The sequence below is a fragment of the Oreochromis niloticus genome, linkage group LG20 (genome assembly GCF_001858045.2).
Source record: "Oreochromis niloticus isolate F11D_XX linkage group LG20, O_niloticus_UMD_NMBU, whole genome shotgun sequence".
Classification (NCBI taxonomy): domain Eukaryota; kingdom Metazoa; phylum Chordata; class Actinopteri; order Cichliformes; family Cichlidae; genus Oreochromis; species Oreochromis niloticus.
Window position 1 is genome coordinate 1,689,379 of NC_031984.2, and position 16,598 is coordinate 1,705,976.

General features: G+C 46.2%; 1 protein-coding gene across 3 annotated transcripts in view; it reads right to left on the reverse strand.

Annotated features, from left to right (window-relative positions):
* LOC100712012 (neural cell adhesion molecule L1.1) overlaps positions 1-16,598 on the reverse strand; it is a 44,487-nt gene that overhangs the window by 13,249 nt on the left and 14,640 nt on the right. For 2 of the 3 annotated variants that reach the window (XM_005477791.4, XM_005477790.4), the window contains exons 2-15: positions 14,970-15,363; positions 13,501-13,515; positions 11,988-12,090; positions 11,349-11,515; positions 10,081-10,203; positions 9,612-9,782; positions 9,093-9,204; positions 4,976-5,160; positions 4,520-4,651; positions 3,797-3,940; positions 3,601-3,712; positions 1,391-1,563; positions 1,004-1,163; positions 40-167 (exon numbers count right to left, since the gene is read on the reverse strand). In XM_005477791.4, coding sequence (XP_005477848.1) covers positions 40-167; positions 1,004-1,163; positions 1,391-1,563; positions 3,601-3,712; positions 3,797-3,940; positions 4,520-4,651; positions 4,976-5,160; positions 9,093-9,204; positions 9,612-9,782; positions 10,081-10,203; positions 11,349-11,515; positions 11,988-12,090; positions 13,501-13,515; positions 14,970-15,114 — 1,870 coding nt within the window. In that variant the 5' untranslated portion in view covers positions 15,115-15,363. The remainder of the gene's footprint in view (positions 1-39; positions 168-1,003; positions 1,164-1,390; positions 1,564-3,600; positions 3,713-3,796; positions 3,941-4,519; positions 4,652-4,975; positions 5,161-9,092; positions 9,205-9,611; positions 9,783-10,080; positions 10,204-11,348; positions 11,516-11,987; positions 12,091-13,500; positions 13,516-14,969; positions 15,364-16,598) is intronic. The other variant, XM_005477792.4, reaches the window with a different exon arrangement.

Sequence of the window (16,598 nt, forward strand, 5' to 3'; positions counted from 1 at the left end):
CACACACACACACACACACACACACGCACACACACACACCTACGACAGTGATGGAGCCCTGTGCAATCACGTTGTCCACTTTAGTGATGACCTCACAGGAATACTCTGTGCTGTCATTTAATTGGACGTCTGTCACTTTCAGCGTGTTGTTCTTGAGGAAGGTGTACCTGCACACACAGACGAGCACACGTGTAATTCTGTGTAACAACAACAGTACAAGTCATTTGTTTCTGTACCCTGACAGAGACATGCAGACCTCCAGCTCAGTGCTGAGGAACTCGGATGTTTCTTGGATGGTGACACCTGAGAGCTGCTGTAATGTTCTCTCTCTGTGTTGAGAGTCATGAACATTTATCGATGATGCTGCATTTCAAAGTATTCACTATCACTTGTAGAGGATGCTCCATTCACAGACATGAACTTTTGTGGTATTAATAGCTGTACAAGTATGTTTGGCAACTCATTTCAGTGTCCAGCATCCATCATGCAGTTACTCATAGATGATCCACTCACTCAGAGCTTCAGTCGCTGCTAACCAGCGAGCTCTACTCCCTCCTGTCTGGCTCACTGACCAGTCCTTCGCATCATTCAGGTGCTTCCCATAAAGGATCGAGTCTTGTGATCAGACATATCTGACCTGTTCTGAAGGTCAGTCCTCTGAAGAAGCAGCTGATGATGTCACTCAGTTATTTATTTTTCCCAAATTAAGATGAAAATGTGTAACTTGGATAATTTAATTAGTAGGAAATGTATGTGTGTCTCATTTTGTGGATCACATAAACAAGTAGATTCACCGTGAAGGCCTTTAGATTTCTGCTCTCAGAAAGATCCGAGTATGCAAAATTTCTAGCTTGGAAACCAGTCCTCTGTTCTTCCAGAGATTTCTTCCGTTTCCTCCCAAATAAAAGATCTTTAGGTTTTTTTCTTTCTGTGTTTTAGGGCAGAAGCTGCAATATAAACGTGCTTTGTTGTGCACAGAGTTTGTGTGAGTGTGTGTTTTTACTTGTCATCTACTGATGTCTCTTCTAGTTTGCGATTCCCTTTCTTCCAGACAACCTGGTAATCCCTCAGCCGAGGATCGGTGTCGACGTCACAGTCCAGGAAGGCGCTCTCTCCCTGGACAACGCGAACGGCCTGGGGGCCCGTCAGTATCTCACTTGGACCTGAAGGAAAGCAGGAAACACAGGACCGAGGAATTAGTGACATTTGTTAGTGACTTTTTCTGTAAACGCTTACAACAAAATGATTGCATCATAATGATTCATATCACCAGTCACACAGCCACACAGTGTGGTGCAAGCAGAGATTTTTATAAAGCACAAATAATTCCAGGCTCCATCAGAGAGGAGCAAGATTTATATGAAGCTGCACTTTTCTGAGTGTGACTCACGGAAGACGTCCAGCTTGGCCGTGATGGAGATGTTGGTGTTTTGTACGGAGCAGATGTACTCGCCGCTGTCGTTGTGGCTGACATCGGACAGCTTGAGGGTCCCGTTGGTCAGAATGGAGATACGAGGATACAGCAGAGGGTCCGACAGCAGAGCACCTGTGTCCTCCCGGTCCCTGCAGGCAACACACACACACACACACACACACACACACACACACACACACACACACACACACAGAGCAGAGATATTGATCGTTACATATGCCAATCGGCTCTGTGTCTCCAGAATCATTGCAGACTTATTCTAACATCAGATTGCAGAATAAGATCCCAGGAACTGGATCAATGGAAGTGTGTATCCTCGCCGATCGGTGACTTGATAACAGACACAAAGGGATCAATAAATGATGAGAGAGCAGAAAGAACAGCTGTAATTTCTAAGGCCTGTAAAATGTACAGCTGTGTTAGAGGAAGAACATAATGTGAACTGCACAGTGGAAGCCAACACGTCACGTTTGTTTTCAAGTGAAATTCAATATCTGGAGTTTTCAAGGATCTCTAGATACCCAGAACAGTATTTCTAAGTTTTGGCGGTTAAATAACTAAAAAAACCTGATAGCTGTAAGTAAACATTTGTTTCCAGGTGTCAGAAACTGAAGATCTAATCGCACAACAGCTGGAGATAAAAATAAATGCAGACCACTGCTTTCAGTTCTTCAGACTTTAGAGATGGGTGTGGTCAGGTCGTCAGCGACATGGTGCATTTTAAGCAAAACCACATGAGGGCGCTCTATCATTCAAAGTAAAGAGCAGGGGATGCCAAACCAACAATGTCTCATTCATGACCAGTGTCTTTTCACTGTTAGCACAACTAGACTGATAACGCTGCTGTACAAATGTGGGATGTGTATAGAAATTGCTGTAATTCCTGGACAGTGTAACAACCCTTTTGGGTTGTAGCACCACTGGGGGGGGGGGGGTTGCCCTACTATTGTAGTAGTTGTGGGAGTCTCCTAGTGGGTGTGCTGTTGTTAGCGGCAGCCATTCCATGCTGCTCATGTTCTTTTCTCCCAAAAGAAACCATACTGTTGTAACAAGCTGGCGGCGGCGATACCAATCCGCGCATGTATGCCCGGACGAGTACAGCCGTGGAGACCTGGCTCATAAAGTGTAATGCTGCTGACGGCGAATAAAGATCTGTTATTGGATTTAACCGACTGGCTTCGGGTTATTCAGCTAACCCCCACACCACACGCTCGCTGGTCCTGCTAGCCGCTCCTTCCTCGCCAGACTGCTGTCACAACAGTTAATTCTCACCAGGAACCACCAGCTCCAACTCAAACTCTTTGTTTTTGATCTTATCAATAAATAGGCTTTAATAAACTTTAAAAGCAGCTTTTTTTAACGTAATAAAACCTTATTTCACTGCAATTAAAACGTTAGACTTCCCCGGACAGCGCACACACTGATCTGCCTGTTTTTAGTGATGGACAGGCACAAATCATCCAGCTGCATGCACTTTGACAACACATGACATATAGAGCCCCCCCCCCCACACACACACACAGTCTACAGTCCTGCACCCTGTCAGTTACTGAAGCCTAGAGTGCATGTGTACAACCTTTATTTACATGCGTTACTGCTTACAGTTAGCAAACTGCGTCTCCTCTCTTAGTAAATGACCAAATGGCAGCTGAAAATCGTCTCTCTTGGCAGATTTTACATTGAAAAGAACTGACGGCAGAAAACAGCACAAGTTTTTATAATCACCTGTAAGACTAACCACACCTCTGAGCACACTAGTTTGAAAGGGCCACCTCTCAAACTAGTGTGCACCCCTCCTCTATCAAACCCTTAACTTTAGGATGCCATCTATATGCTGGATTTTTGTCTGGTTTAGTGTTCTCTCTTCAGGGCTGGGTAATCAAACTTTCTGCTAAAATACTGCCCCCTGGTGGTGAAGGTTAAATTCTGCACAGTGTAGTTAGAGAAATGATTTTCACTGAGGTGAAAAGGTTCAGCAGAGAGAATACAGAGAGGGTATTTTAGCTGCACTGATGAGAATTATGTTCAGATTACAGCTGCAACACAAAAATGCTAAATCGTTCTGCCGACCAGACCAAAGTGTGAGCCTCTAAACTGATCTCAGTTCCAGTATAAACGATCCTGAGTAAACGGACTTTTGTGAATCCACACTGTGTGACACTCACCATGTGACGCGGGGTCGTGGCGAGCCAAAAGACTCACAGTGCAGTGCGACGTCTCGGCCCTTGGTGACGTTGTAGATGAACCCATCAGGGGACAGGATCTGAGGGGGGAGCTCTGAGACAGAGGGAGAGACGCCGTCATTAACCAATCACAGGTGAGACAGAACAAAGAAGAACGTGAACCCGGCAGGAAACATACCGACGACGTAGAGGTAGGTGTTGAGGAGGATGGAGCCGTGGCCGTTTTTGGCTTCACACTGGTACACGGCCGTGTCGCCAATGTTCACGTCTTTCATTATGAGCGTTCCTCCGGTCACCGTGCGCCGAGGTTCTTCATCCACTTCTGCAGGGAGGAGGGAGAAGAGGCGGGGAGGCAATGTAGAGTTTGTCAAACAGAAACAGGCTGAATGTAAAGAACTGTTTAACAGAGAAGCCGAGGTCCACTGAGAGAAGCAGCAGCTGTCGCCGGCTCTCATTTCCATCGTCCGTCCTTTCTCCCCCGGTCTTTTGATTCAGTCATTTTTTCCTCTTCTTTGTTTCCTTACTCTCTGTTTATTTATCTTCTCGCTTCTCTCTCTCTTTTGGTGAGTCCATCTAATTCACCTTAAGCTTAAGAGGCTCTCTGTCCACTGATAGTCGACAGGCTGGAGCCAGGAAATGCTCGCTCTGCCCTGCCTTCAAATCTATGTCTGTGGCCATCAAGCTTTAATAGAAAGATACAATCAACGTCGAGTTACCCGAAGGAACGGTTCACTCTGCAAAGTGCTGATCATCAGAGTAATACAAGTCTGTTTGGCCAAATTATTTAAAGGTAGTTTGTCATGTGAACTTTAAAAGAAATCGATAACTCCTCAGTATCAAATCAGGTGCTATAGTTTCTCCCCAAAGAATCAGAAACGGGTCCGTCAGAAACTTGCTGTACCTGTTAACAGCTGACCGTTGATTCTCCAGGTGATGCTGGGCCTCGGGACGCCGTCAGCCTGACAGTCCAGTCGGACTGTTTCCCCGGGAGTGTACATCAGGTTCTGAGGCTCCTTCACCCAGTAAGGAGCCGCTGGAAAACGAAGACAAGCAGCATTTAAACCCTAAAATATAAATCTCAGAGTCAGAACTTGCCTGTTTAACATTTGGCTCTAACTCTGAACAGGCTGCAGGACCTGTTAATGTTAATTAGTGGAATACTTCTTTAAAGTTGTGAACATGTATACATGTCAGGCTGACGCTGTAAATGTGTTCAGAGTGAGATTTAGTAAAGACTCCTCACAAGCATCTCAGACAGAGGAGCACAAACTCGTTAGAGTTCAAACTAACACAGAGGTCACGTCCTCACGGTCAGCAGAGCATCGTGATCGTCTGTGCGCTCAGCTCAGCGGCCTACCTTCCACAGTGACCGTGAAGGAGCGCGTGATGCTGCCGTGGGCGTTGGAGGCTTTGCATTCGTACTCGCCGTCGTCATCCAGGGTGATGCTGTCGAAGTGGAGCCAGCGGTCAAAGTTAATAACTTGGCCGGTTGTGTCTGCCAGGACACCATCCTTTTTCTTCCATTCCACCTTAGGTGTGGGTCTGCAGAGACAGAGATAAGGAGTCGAAGAACAGAAGGATGTGACTGTGAGAGAGAACTGATCATGGAGGTGAGGTAGGCAATGAACAGAAGATCGATCACAGGAGGAAATTAGAGCTGAATGCATGCAGATGATCTTGGTAATGATGTAACATCCTTTTTCATCATTAAGTCAAAATTATAATGAGAGTCCATTTGTTGCCATAGACAGGAAGCAGGATAATTAGAATGAAACTGGACAGATCAAATGATTTCATATGAAGAAAAAGGAGCAAGCCTGCATGAGGTCAACAGGCCTATTTCTTAAGAACAGAGAAAATATGAAACAGTAAAATATCAAGGTACCATTTCCAAGTCCTGATAACAGGTAGTGGACACACACAACATGGAGTGTTTACTTGCTGTTGGTTTTTTCATTTATGCAACAAGATGCTCGGCATTCAAAACTGAAGAACATCATTCAAACACAGCTCTCACAATCTGTGTCAACTTTCAAGGCGCAGGTATAAAGGATGCATATAAAAAACATGTCTGATTTAATCTGGTTTATCTGCCCTTTAAGGTCACCTTCCTGTGCACGTTTAACCTGCGTCAAGCTTGGATGGATTCCATATCCGAGCACAGATACTGGACGTGCTCGGACACATCTGCGGTGGAAGACAGCCATGTTTGTGTGGCCAAAAAAACCTGAACAGAAGTCTGTGCAAACATGCTGCACGGGTCACCTGACGGGTCACCTGACCCGTGCAGCATGGTTAACCTTTTAACGCATAGTGGTCCCTACAGTGGAGAGCTGTTCAAAGGCTGTTTTCTTGTATTTGTGTCAGTGTTGATGCACATAAACCACTATGTTGGACACTGACGTGTCACTCCATACACATGTGAAAAACTCTTTGAAAAGTACATTTTAAAAAATGAAGTTCAAAAATCTGTTTTTCATGCCTAAAGATGAATAAAAATACTAAAGAAAAAATCCTGATTGAGGTGCTGGAAGGTGCCCCACCTGGAGACTCTGTTGTCCTGCTGGGAGACTTCAATGCTCACGTGGGTAACGACAGCGAGACCTGGAGGGGCGTGATCGGGAGGAACGGCCTCCCTGATCTGAACCCGAGTGGTGTTTTGTTATTGGACTTCTGTGCAAATCACAGTTTGGCCATAACGAACACCTTGTTCGAACATAAGAGTGGCCATAAGTGCACGTGGCACCAGGATGCTCTAGGCCGCAGGTCGATGATCGATTTTGTAATCGTATCACCAGACCTGCGACCATATGTTCTGGACACTCGGGTAAAGAGAGGGGCTGAGCTGTCAACTGATCACCACCTGGTGGTGAGTTGGATCAGGTGGCGGGGGAGGACGCTGGACAGACCCGGTGCACCTAAACGTGTAGTGAGGGTGTGCTGGGAACGTCTAGCAGAGGCCCCAGTCCACGAGGTCTTCAACGCACACCTCCGGCAGAGCTTCAACAGCATTCCGAGGGAGACTGGGGACATTGAGTCCGAATGGACCATGTTCAGCGTCTCCATCGCCGAAGCTGCTGCATTGAGCTGCGGTCGCAAGGTGGTTGGTGCCTGCCGTGGTGGTAATCCCCGAACCAAATGGTGGACACCAGAGGTGAAGGGAGCCACCAGGCTGAAGAAGGAGTCCTATCGGGCTTGGTTAGCCTGTGGGACTCCGGAGGCAGCCGACAGGTATCGACAGGCCAAGCGGAATGCGGCTCGGGCAGTGGCTGAAGCAAAAACTCGGGTGTGGGAGGAGTTCAGAAAGGCCATGGAAAAAGACTTTCGGACTGCCTCGAAGAGATTCTGGCAAACCGTCAGGCGTCTCAGGAGGGGAAAGCGGTGCTCTACCTGCACTGTGTATAGTGCTGGCGGAGCGCTACTGACGTCGACTGAGAAAATTGTCAGGCGGTGGAAGGAATACTTTGAGGACCTCCTTAATCCCACTGACACGTCTTCCGAGGAGGAAACAGAGTCTGGGGATGAGGGGAATGACCCGCCAATTTCCGGGGGCGAGGTCACTGAGGCAGTTAAACAACTGCTTGGTGGCAGAGCCCCTGGTGTTGATGAGGTCTGCCCCGAGTTCCTGAAGGCTCTGGACGTTGTGGGGCTGTCTTGGTTGACACGCCTCTGCAATGTTGCGTGGAGATCAGGGGCAGTACCCCTGGACTGGCAGACTGGGGTGGTGGTCCCCATCTTTAAGAAGGGAGACCGGAGGGTGTGTTCCAACTACAGGGGGATCACACTCCTCAGCCTCCCTGGGAAAGTCTATGCCAGGGTGCTGGAAAGGAGAGTTCGTCCGCTAGTCGAACCTCGGATACAGGAGGAACAATGCGGTTTTCGTCCTGGTCGCGGAACACTGGACCAGCTCTTTATCCTCTCAGGGATACTTGAGGGTGCATGGGAGTTTGCCCAACCAGTCTACATGTGTTTTGTGGACTTGGAGAAGGCATTCGACCACGTCCCTCGGGGTGTCCTGTGGGAGGTGGCCTCAGAATCTCATCTCTGCTTTTTGCGGATGATGTGGTTCTGTTGGCTTCATCAGGTGAAGGCCTCCAGCTCGCACTGGAACGGTTCGCAGCCGAGTGTGAAGCAGCGGGAATGAGGATCAGCACCTCCAAATCTGAGGCCATGGTTCTCAGCCGGAAAAGGGTGGAGTGCCCACTCCGGGTCGGGGATGAGTTCCTGCCCCAAGTGGAGGAGTTCAAGTATCTCGGCGTCCTGTTCGCGAGTGATGGGAGAAGGGAGCCGGAGATCGACAGACGGATTGGTGCTGCAGCTGCAGTGATGCGGACGCTGCACCGGTCCGTCGTGGTGAAGAGGGAGCTAAGTGTAAAAGCGAAGCTCTCAATTTACCGGTTGATCTACGTCCCTACCCTCACCTATGGCCACGAGCTGTGGGTAGTGACCGAAAGAACGAGATCGCGGATACAAGCGGCAGAAATGAGCTTCCTCCGAAGGGTGGCTGGCCTCTCCCTTAGAGATAGGGTGAGAAGTTCAGCCATCCGGGAGGGTCTCAGAGTAGAGCCGCTGCTCCTCCACATCGAAAGGAGCCAGTTGAGGTGGTTCGGGCATCTGACAAGGATGCCTCCTGGTCGCCTCCTGGGTGAGGTGCTCCGGGCATGTCCCACCGGGAGGAGGCCCCGGGGCAGACCCAGGACACGCTGGAGAGATTACATCTCTCGGCTGGCCTGGGAACGCCTTGGTGTTCCCCCGGATAAGCTGGAGGAGGTGGCTGGGGTGAGGGAGGTCTGGGCTTCCCTGCTTAGGCTACTGCCCCCGCGACCCGGCCTCGGATAAAGTGGATGGATGGATGTTAAATTTAACAAATTTAACAATTCATGACATGAATGAAATCAATCATGATTTGGACCTTAGACATTTCAGCAGACTATATTTTATATGAATTATAATCTCACTGTAATCTGGTTGTAATTCCATGAATTACTGATAGCACACATCTTACATTGCCTGCTGATACAACATAAATCTATAAATCCATTTATCCATCGGTTCTTTTAGAAGGATGAAACTGATGATATTGGCCAAGAGTGTTGTTATCGATCACCACAGACTCTGATTAATATTCGCCTCTGCTGGATTTTTCCCTGCTTTGCACAGCTGCACATACACCAAAGAACAAAGCAGCAACATGGTTGCATTATAAAAATATTCTGCTTGAATAAAAACTGAATTCAGGTTTGTGGTTTGTTGTTGTTGTTGTGTGGCAGAAAAGCTGCAGCTGAGTGTTGTGAGAGCAGCAACTGGGAATAAAGTGTGTTGAAAGAGCGAACCATGTGGGGCAGTCATTCTTATGCCACAAGGATCATAAACATGAAACGAGTTTCATGTGTAAACAAACTGAAGGTGGAAGTACACACACTCACACACACACACACACACACACACACACACACGCACACTGAGATGCTTACAGGCCTTTGGGTAAACATTCCAGGGTGACGCTGTTCCCCTTGAGGGCTGATATTTGGGAGTGGTTCCTGTGATGGAAGAACTCGGGCTTTCCTCCATGAGCCACGCTGTTACCTGGAGGATGTGAAGACAGAAATCAGGACACAGGAAACTGTGAAGCTTGATCATCACGGTCATGCTGATTATTGCAACAATAAATGATGAAATGAAGACAAATGGCATACAGGGCTGGACTGATTAGTCGACTGTGATCTAGTTACTGAGCATATACGTGTCATCATAGTGATACTCAGTGGAACAAACACTGGTGTCTCAGTTGTGTTACAGTGTAGCCTGCATGACATAATTAACAACAGAGCGTCAACACCGCAGGACAGTTTATGCGTCCTCACTGTTCTGGCTGATGTTACCTCACACAGAGAGCAGGATCATGGTCAGCACACACACAGGACAGTGTGATGCTTTTATCTCTATATTTAACACTTTGCAGTTTGTCTGTGCGGTGCGTTGTGTGCGCTCACTCGGCTTGACAGAGAGGGAGACAGCAGTGGCAGGGAGAATAGTCCTGGCCTCTCTGTACTGGGCGTGGCAGATGTAGTCCTTTTTCTTGTCACTCTCCATGAGGTTCGCGAAGTACAGCTTCCCGTCCAGGCCGATCGTCACTCTCTCACTCCGAGTAATGTGCATCAAATCTGAGCCGGGACGGGGACAGTTTAATGTAGGTGGGAAATAAAGTTCAAAGCATGGAAACTGCAGTGGAAGGTAAAAATGTTTTTCATGTCAGTGTAAAATTAAATTGATTAGTTTGCTCTTAAAATGCACAATAAGCACCTCACTTTATTGCACTGCAGCCTCAGTAAGCTGATAACTTAAAAGGCAGCGAAGGTCAGTCATAGAAAAATGGAGGCAGAGTGGACATAAACAAAGAGCCTGTGTGCCACAGAGGCTGGCAGCTGATGACCGGGACAGGAAACAGATCGACACACTCACTCATGTTCATCCAGTGGATGCTGGGAGGAGGCGAGCTTTCTGGAGGGTTGCAGGACAGAACCATACTCTGTCCCACGTCTCCTTGTTCACGCATGACTTGCTGTTTCATGAGAACTGGCTGAGCTGAAACACAAAGCAGCAGAATACAAGTTAATACTTCTGCAGGTAACATGAAGAGCAGCTGAACCAAGGAAAGGAAGAAACAATGAAAATAGTGACGCAAAATAAAAAAAATACAAAGAAAAATACAAAGAAGGAAGAAGATACACGAAGTGTCTGTGAAGATACACTCCACAGCTGTTGTAACACAGTGGATTGGAGGAAATGTTCAGGATAATAGACTTTAAATGCCTAAATGATAAAAAACAATGCCAGAGTTCATTTGTAATTAAGAGGACCTGAAACAGTTTTCAGTTTTCAGTTTTATTTGTCATATGCAAGTTAGCACAGGGTCAACATCGGAATGAAATGTGTTTGACGAGCAGCGGTCTCTCAGCAGCATGATACAGTAGGAGATAGGCTGCATAAACAATAGCTGCATATTTACAATCATGTGAACACAGAGTGACATCGTCTGTCTTTTTGGGTCACATGAGTAACTTGAATCTCATATTTCCAGCACAGCTTCTCAGGTTTCATCAGCCAGTTACTGATTTTGCTCTGAAACATTGTTTAGAAATTTTATTTATTTAAAGCAGCTTTCTGATGGTGCTTTAGGTAAATAAAAATACCTCGATCACATGCTGCCTGTTTAAACGGACATTTAGTCATCAAAACCTTTAGAAACGCTGGCTGAGCTGATTGTAAACATTGAAGTTTCCCAAATTAATTGAGAACAATGGTTCTCTGGAAGTCACACAGCAATATTCAATCACAGAAAAAAAAGTGACGATAAACTTGGAAACTGTGAGGTAGAAAAACAACAAAGTATGGAAGTAAATCTCACAACAAAGCAGAGCAAAGAGACTCACTAAAGAGATTTAAGTGAGTCTGTGTGCACGCTGACCGCAGCCATCGACTTCATCCTCCACACCCACCGCACATCCTCCCTACTGAGTGACGTCACAGCACTGTCTCCAGGAAATGGTTGCCGTGGCAACTTGAGATGATCGAGCAGAACAGGTGGCCCTGATCAACCTCACTGACTCACTGATGTGTGTGTGTGTGTGTGTGTGTGTGTGTGATTTTATATCATCTGTGCATCAGCAGGTGTGAACCTCAGAGCACACTGACTGCCTTTGTGTGAATACAGTAAGTTTGTGACTCACGCTCTACGTTGACTTTGACGGCTTGTGTCATGGCGGTGCCCAGACTGTTGGAGGCGTAGCAGCGGTATTCACCCTCTAACATATCCAGGGAAGAATTGTCGCCTCTCAGCGTTCCGGATCCTTCAGTCTCTGATCCGAACAACTCGCCATCTTTCAGCCAACGGAATCTATGAACACAGAGGGGAGAACGGCTGTCAGCACATCAACAGTTTACAGACAAAGTCACAGAAACAAACCTTAAATTACACAATAAAGAAAACAGACAGTTGCTTCTATTTATTTGTGAGCTGATTTTAAGGATCTACAGTTTCATTATAAACCAGTGAGTCTTTATCAAAGCCTGAAACAGGTTGATGTAAAATGTTCATCCTTTTGATCGACGGCCTGAAATACATAAATACAAAAATATGAGGAAGTGTAACATTTACAGCTGTTATTATTACTTTTAACAGTCGGTCTCCCCGAGAGAAGCAGCGAGTGGAGAGAGGGACGAGCTCGGGGAGGAGAACAGCTGAGAGATAGTTTTGTTTTCTGTTTTATTGTGAGGACATTTATTGCCATGTCAACACACACACACACACACACACACACACACACACACACACACACACACACACACACACACACAGGTGTACGTACGTGGGTGTCGGGTTCCCGGTGGCCTCACAGGCCAGATTGAAGTCTTCTAGAGAAAACACTGTGTGTGATTTTGGCATCTCTGTCAGCACCGGAGGCTGAAATACTGAAGACACACACACACACACACACACACACACACACTGTAATGAAATTTGCAGAGTACAGGCAGGTAAAGTAGGGCATACAGATAGAGACACATCTAAAAGGATCGACTGAAGCTCATTCATCGTTCTTAGTTCTGGCAGGTCCTCTAAAACCATCGTGGTTAACAGGAGCCACGATGGAGAGGGGAGACACTGGACATCAGGGAGTCAGGCTGGGCGAGTCCCCTCACCCACATCAGCTCCAGAAGCCTGCATTATGTCCTGGGTAAGTCTCATAGGATCAGGGATTAAGACTTTTTAGTCCGAGAGCTGAAATCAACTTCCTGTATAGGGTTTGTTTGCCTGTTTGTCTACAACTGCTTGAAGTTTGCTCGCATGGATAAATAGTTAATATCATATAATGGAGTGAAGTGGGTGGTTAAAACTGTTTCAAAAATAAAAAAAGATAAACATCCTATAATAACAACAAAAATTAAAAACTACAGTTTTTAATGGAATAGTCCGATATTTAGTGACATTGTATATTTAAATAAAAGATTTTGTAGATAAATGAGTCTCAGGTCAGCTGATAAGTAGCTTCTGATTGTCCCCTGAAGCAGGCTAACACACAGAGGAGACCTGTGTGATGGCTGTGCCCAAACTTTGGGCAACTTTCTTCTAATTAGGATCTCTCCAACACTCAGCATCTTCAAACCCGTCTGAAAACACATTTTTACTCACCAGCTTTAAGTTATGACTGAGTTTTGTTTTGTTCTTTGTGTGTGTTTGCTCTACTTGTTTTTATTTTTTTTACCATGTACGACACTTTGGTTAACCTGTGCTGTTTTCAAATGTGCTTATAAATAAGCCCGGAGAACTGTTCCTGAACATACTGAAAGAAATGACAGAGTTCAGTTCGTGCTGAAAAATAAAGCTGCTCATGTCAAACATTTACTCAGGTTTGTTGGAGCTGGACAAACTCTGTCATGTTCATTTCTATGTATGTTTGCACATTTCATTAAATCGCTGCACCTAAGAAATGAAAAGTGGTTCAAGACTTTTGCACAAGAACTATACAGAAATACAATGAAATGACTGATGTGGGCAGTTTCAGTCCTCCAAATATCCGTACATCTGTTTCAGAAAAATACTCAAAATAACATTAAATCAGTTTTAAATGAGCTGACACAGAGGACATGACCTCTTCCCTAGTGTCTGTGTGGAGTGATGCAGGGGGAGAGGTGCTCTGCTTTGACAAATTTAACAAGACAAAAAACAGGAAAAGTGCAGGTGAGCAGGTGCGAGACACAGTCAGCAGCCATAACAACAGACGTCCAGAGCAGGTTTCTACCAGTGAAGCACCGCTGGCATCAGAGCTGCAGAGCCACGACACACATTTCTTCATTACAGCGACAAAGAAAATCACTTACTGTTGTCTTTTGTATCTGTGTCCACAGGAAGCAGTGAAAGGAGAGCAGAAAAGAAAGAGACACGTTTACAGACCGAACAAACACGTGCTGGCACATTCTTCATGCTGTTCCCCGAGCGGGACGAGATCTGCTCATTAGCATGATTTTTATTAACAGTGACAACATCTGAGGGATTTTATCTTCCTACTTGGTTTTCTGACTCAGACACGCTGGCGTCTCAGGTCAGTTTACATCCATCTCCTTATTTTTTCTTCCCTGTGTCTCCTTTTCCTTCCCCTCCCTCCCCTCTCTCCACCTCCCCCATCGTTCTTCTCCAGATCTCTCCTCCTCCTATCCTTCTCTTCTTCCTCTCCTGCCACACCCAGAAAGAAGGTCGTTTACCGAAGGTCAGACTGAACCTGATTCCTCCTCTGACTCCCTCTTCTCCTCCTCTAGGAGTGTGGATAAGCCTGCTGACCTTTGACCTTTACCTCCAGGACCAGAGGTTATTCTAACCTGATTGTGTGGATTTATATTTGTGCTTAGATGGATGTGTTCGAAAGTTCCATATCTGACAGGAATAAACACAGCACCAGAGAAAATGCAGAGCTTTACTGAACTTTACTGTGCAGGAACCAAAGGATCCACCTTTAAACAGCCACCTGTGAGCACACGTCACGTTTCTGGTCAGTTCCATCAAATGTTTTTCCTCAGATGCCTGAAAGGCGAACAGCTTTTTTTTTGGGAGTCTGAGGTCTGTGGTGAAGTCACAGTGGTCAGAATGAGCTTTGGTCCAGAGGTGCTCGAGGAGACAACCCCGAAGGAGAGTTTGTGGCTACTGCAGAACTCTATGATCTGACAGACGATGTCTCCCTGTGCTGTCTTTTTCTGTCTCTTCTCTTTCTTCTTTTCTGTCACGCCTCACTCCCCAACTGATTGTTCCACAGGAAGTTTTTTCCTCTTAAAAAGGAGTTTTTCCTTCCCACTGTCACAATGTGCTGATCGTATGGGGAGGGCTTGATTTTCACAGGATACTGTGGGGTCTTTAGAGTCTAAAGTGTCTTGAAGTAACTGTTCTTGTGAGTTGGAGCAACATAAATAACCTGAACTGATCGGACTTCTCTGCGAACATTTCAACAAAACGCATCAAATGTTGAATGTTACATCTTGACAAAGGCTAAAGAAAAAATAAATCTATAGTTTTGATTCTTCTCCACAGCCCTCCTGTGCATCAGAGGCTCGTGGGTAGCTTAGACTCCTCCCCTGATGCCAATGAAATAATTAAAATTGGTGGCTACAGCAGAAATCTATGAGTAATGATATGATTAGAGAAGCCAAATGTGGAAATACTCCCTCCCTCATACTTCCCAGCCCTGTTAATTCTGAGGAAATGGTTTGGAAATATTTACTGGAAATGAAAAAACAAACACTTTCCAGTGTTTCCAGTGTTTCCAGTGTGCGATGTGTCCAGTGGAGGAGTGAGTACTCACAGCTTTCGGGGATGTGGATGGCTCCCTGAGCAAACGGAGGCGTGGAGGAGAGGAAGGACAGAGGGAGCAGGAGGAGGAGGACCAGCGGGAGGGCGGGGGAGCACATCCCCCTACAGCCCATCCACCGACTCTGTGACACACACATCTCTCAATGTCCCATCAAAAGTGATGCAAGACACCCACACACTCATCAACACATAAAGAAACACACACACACACCCACGCACACCAAGGCAGACACACACTCCAGGGACTGCCCGGAGCTGAGGGAGCGCTGGGAGGAGTAAACAGCAGTAAGTTGGTGGGTGTGTTTGTTTCCTTTACAGTCCAACTGTGAGTGCGCCTCGCCGCCTCCTCACTGCGTCAGCTCCACAAACGCTTCTTCAGGAGCTGCCTGTGGGGGGGGAGGGGGGGGTGACCCCGAGAACAAAGAGGGAGGAGAGGGGAGGAGGGGAAAGAAGCAAAGACATGGTTAATTTGACCAAACATAAATCAACACAAGAAGACAAATATGAATGTTTTCCAGAGGGGGGAAAGTTTGAGCTTAAAAACACATCACAATGAAGCCACAGCACGTCTCTGATGTTGATAATAAATTCTAAGATTTAAATTCACTTTGGGTTTGAATTAGTACAGAATCCACAAAAATCTGAGATAAAGAACAAACAATCGGCCGGGTCATCGCGATAAAGTCAAGATCAGATCAAAGCAGCAGGAAGCAGCTTCTCCACTAATGACATTACAAAGAGAGATTGAGTGTGTGTGTGTGTTTCTGCCACACTCGCTGCATTTCCATTCATCTCAACATCTCCTCCTTTGTCCCTGCCTGGTGACTGAACACTGACCCGTGACAGCAGGAGTGTCGGGGGCTGAAAGCAGACACAGATGGATCAGGCTTCCTCCCTTTTGTTTCATCATCTTACTGCTGCCTCGACATGAAGGCCAAAAAAAAAATAAAATAACCTCAGCGCTCCGAGTTTGGCCACATTCTTGTTTTTACTTGAAGTTGGGGATTACGCTCTCCTCCTCTGTGAGCTGATCGGCTGAAACTCACAGCCGGTCTAAAAATAGCCGATTGTGCCACTTCAAAGCCATGAAATCAGGCTGTGGCTCCATGTACGGGAATACTTTCATCAAGCAAAGCACAACAAATGAAAGAAGCTGAGGGAGATCCCTCGAATGAACCAAACATCTGTGACAGGTTTTCATCCTAAAGCCCAAAACAGTGTTCCCTCCACTCCAAACCATTCATGCCTCCAAGAAAATAACCTGTAAATGCTCCTGATTTATTTGGTATCATGTGAGCTCCAGTGAAACAGAGATGCTGTCAAAAAAGCTCATTATGCAGTTTTCATTCAGGCATTAAATGCTTTTTATTACATTTGCATGAAGAAGTTTGTTTGTCTGCTAACAAGGCCAAATCCCAAACAAGCATTTTTGTAAAGCTTTGTGAGGCTTTCACCACCAGGGGCAGACTTTTATCGCTGGGTATGTTTCTATATTTGTTCAGGAGGCTCCGCCTTTAACCAGGATTATTAATGCAAATGGGTTCTTATGACTTTCTTGATTAAATTTAACACTGAAGTACAGCCTGCGCCTAACATGACTTTAATATCCCTCTGACACAGT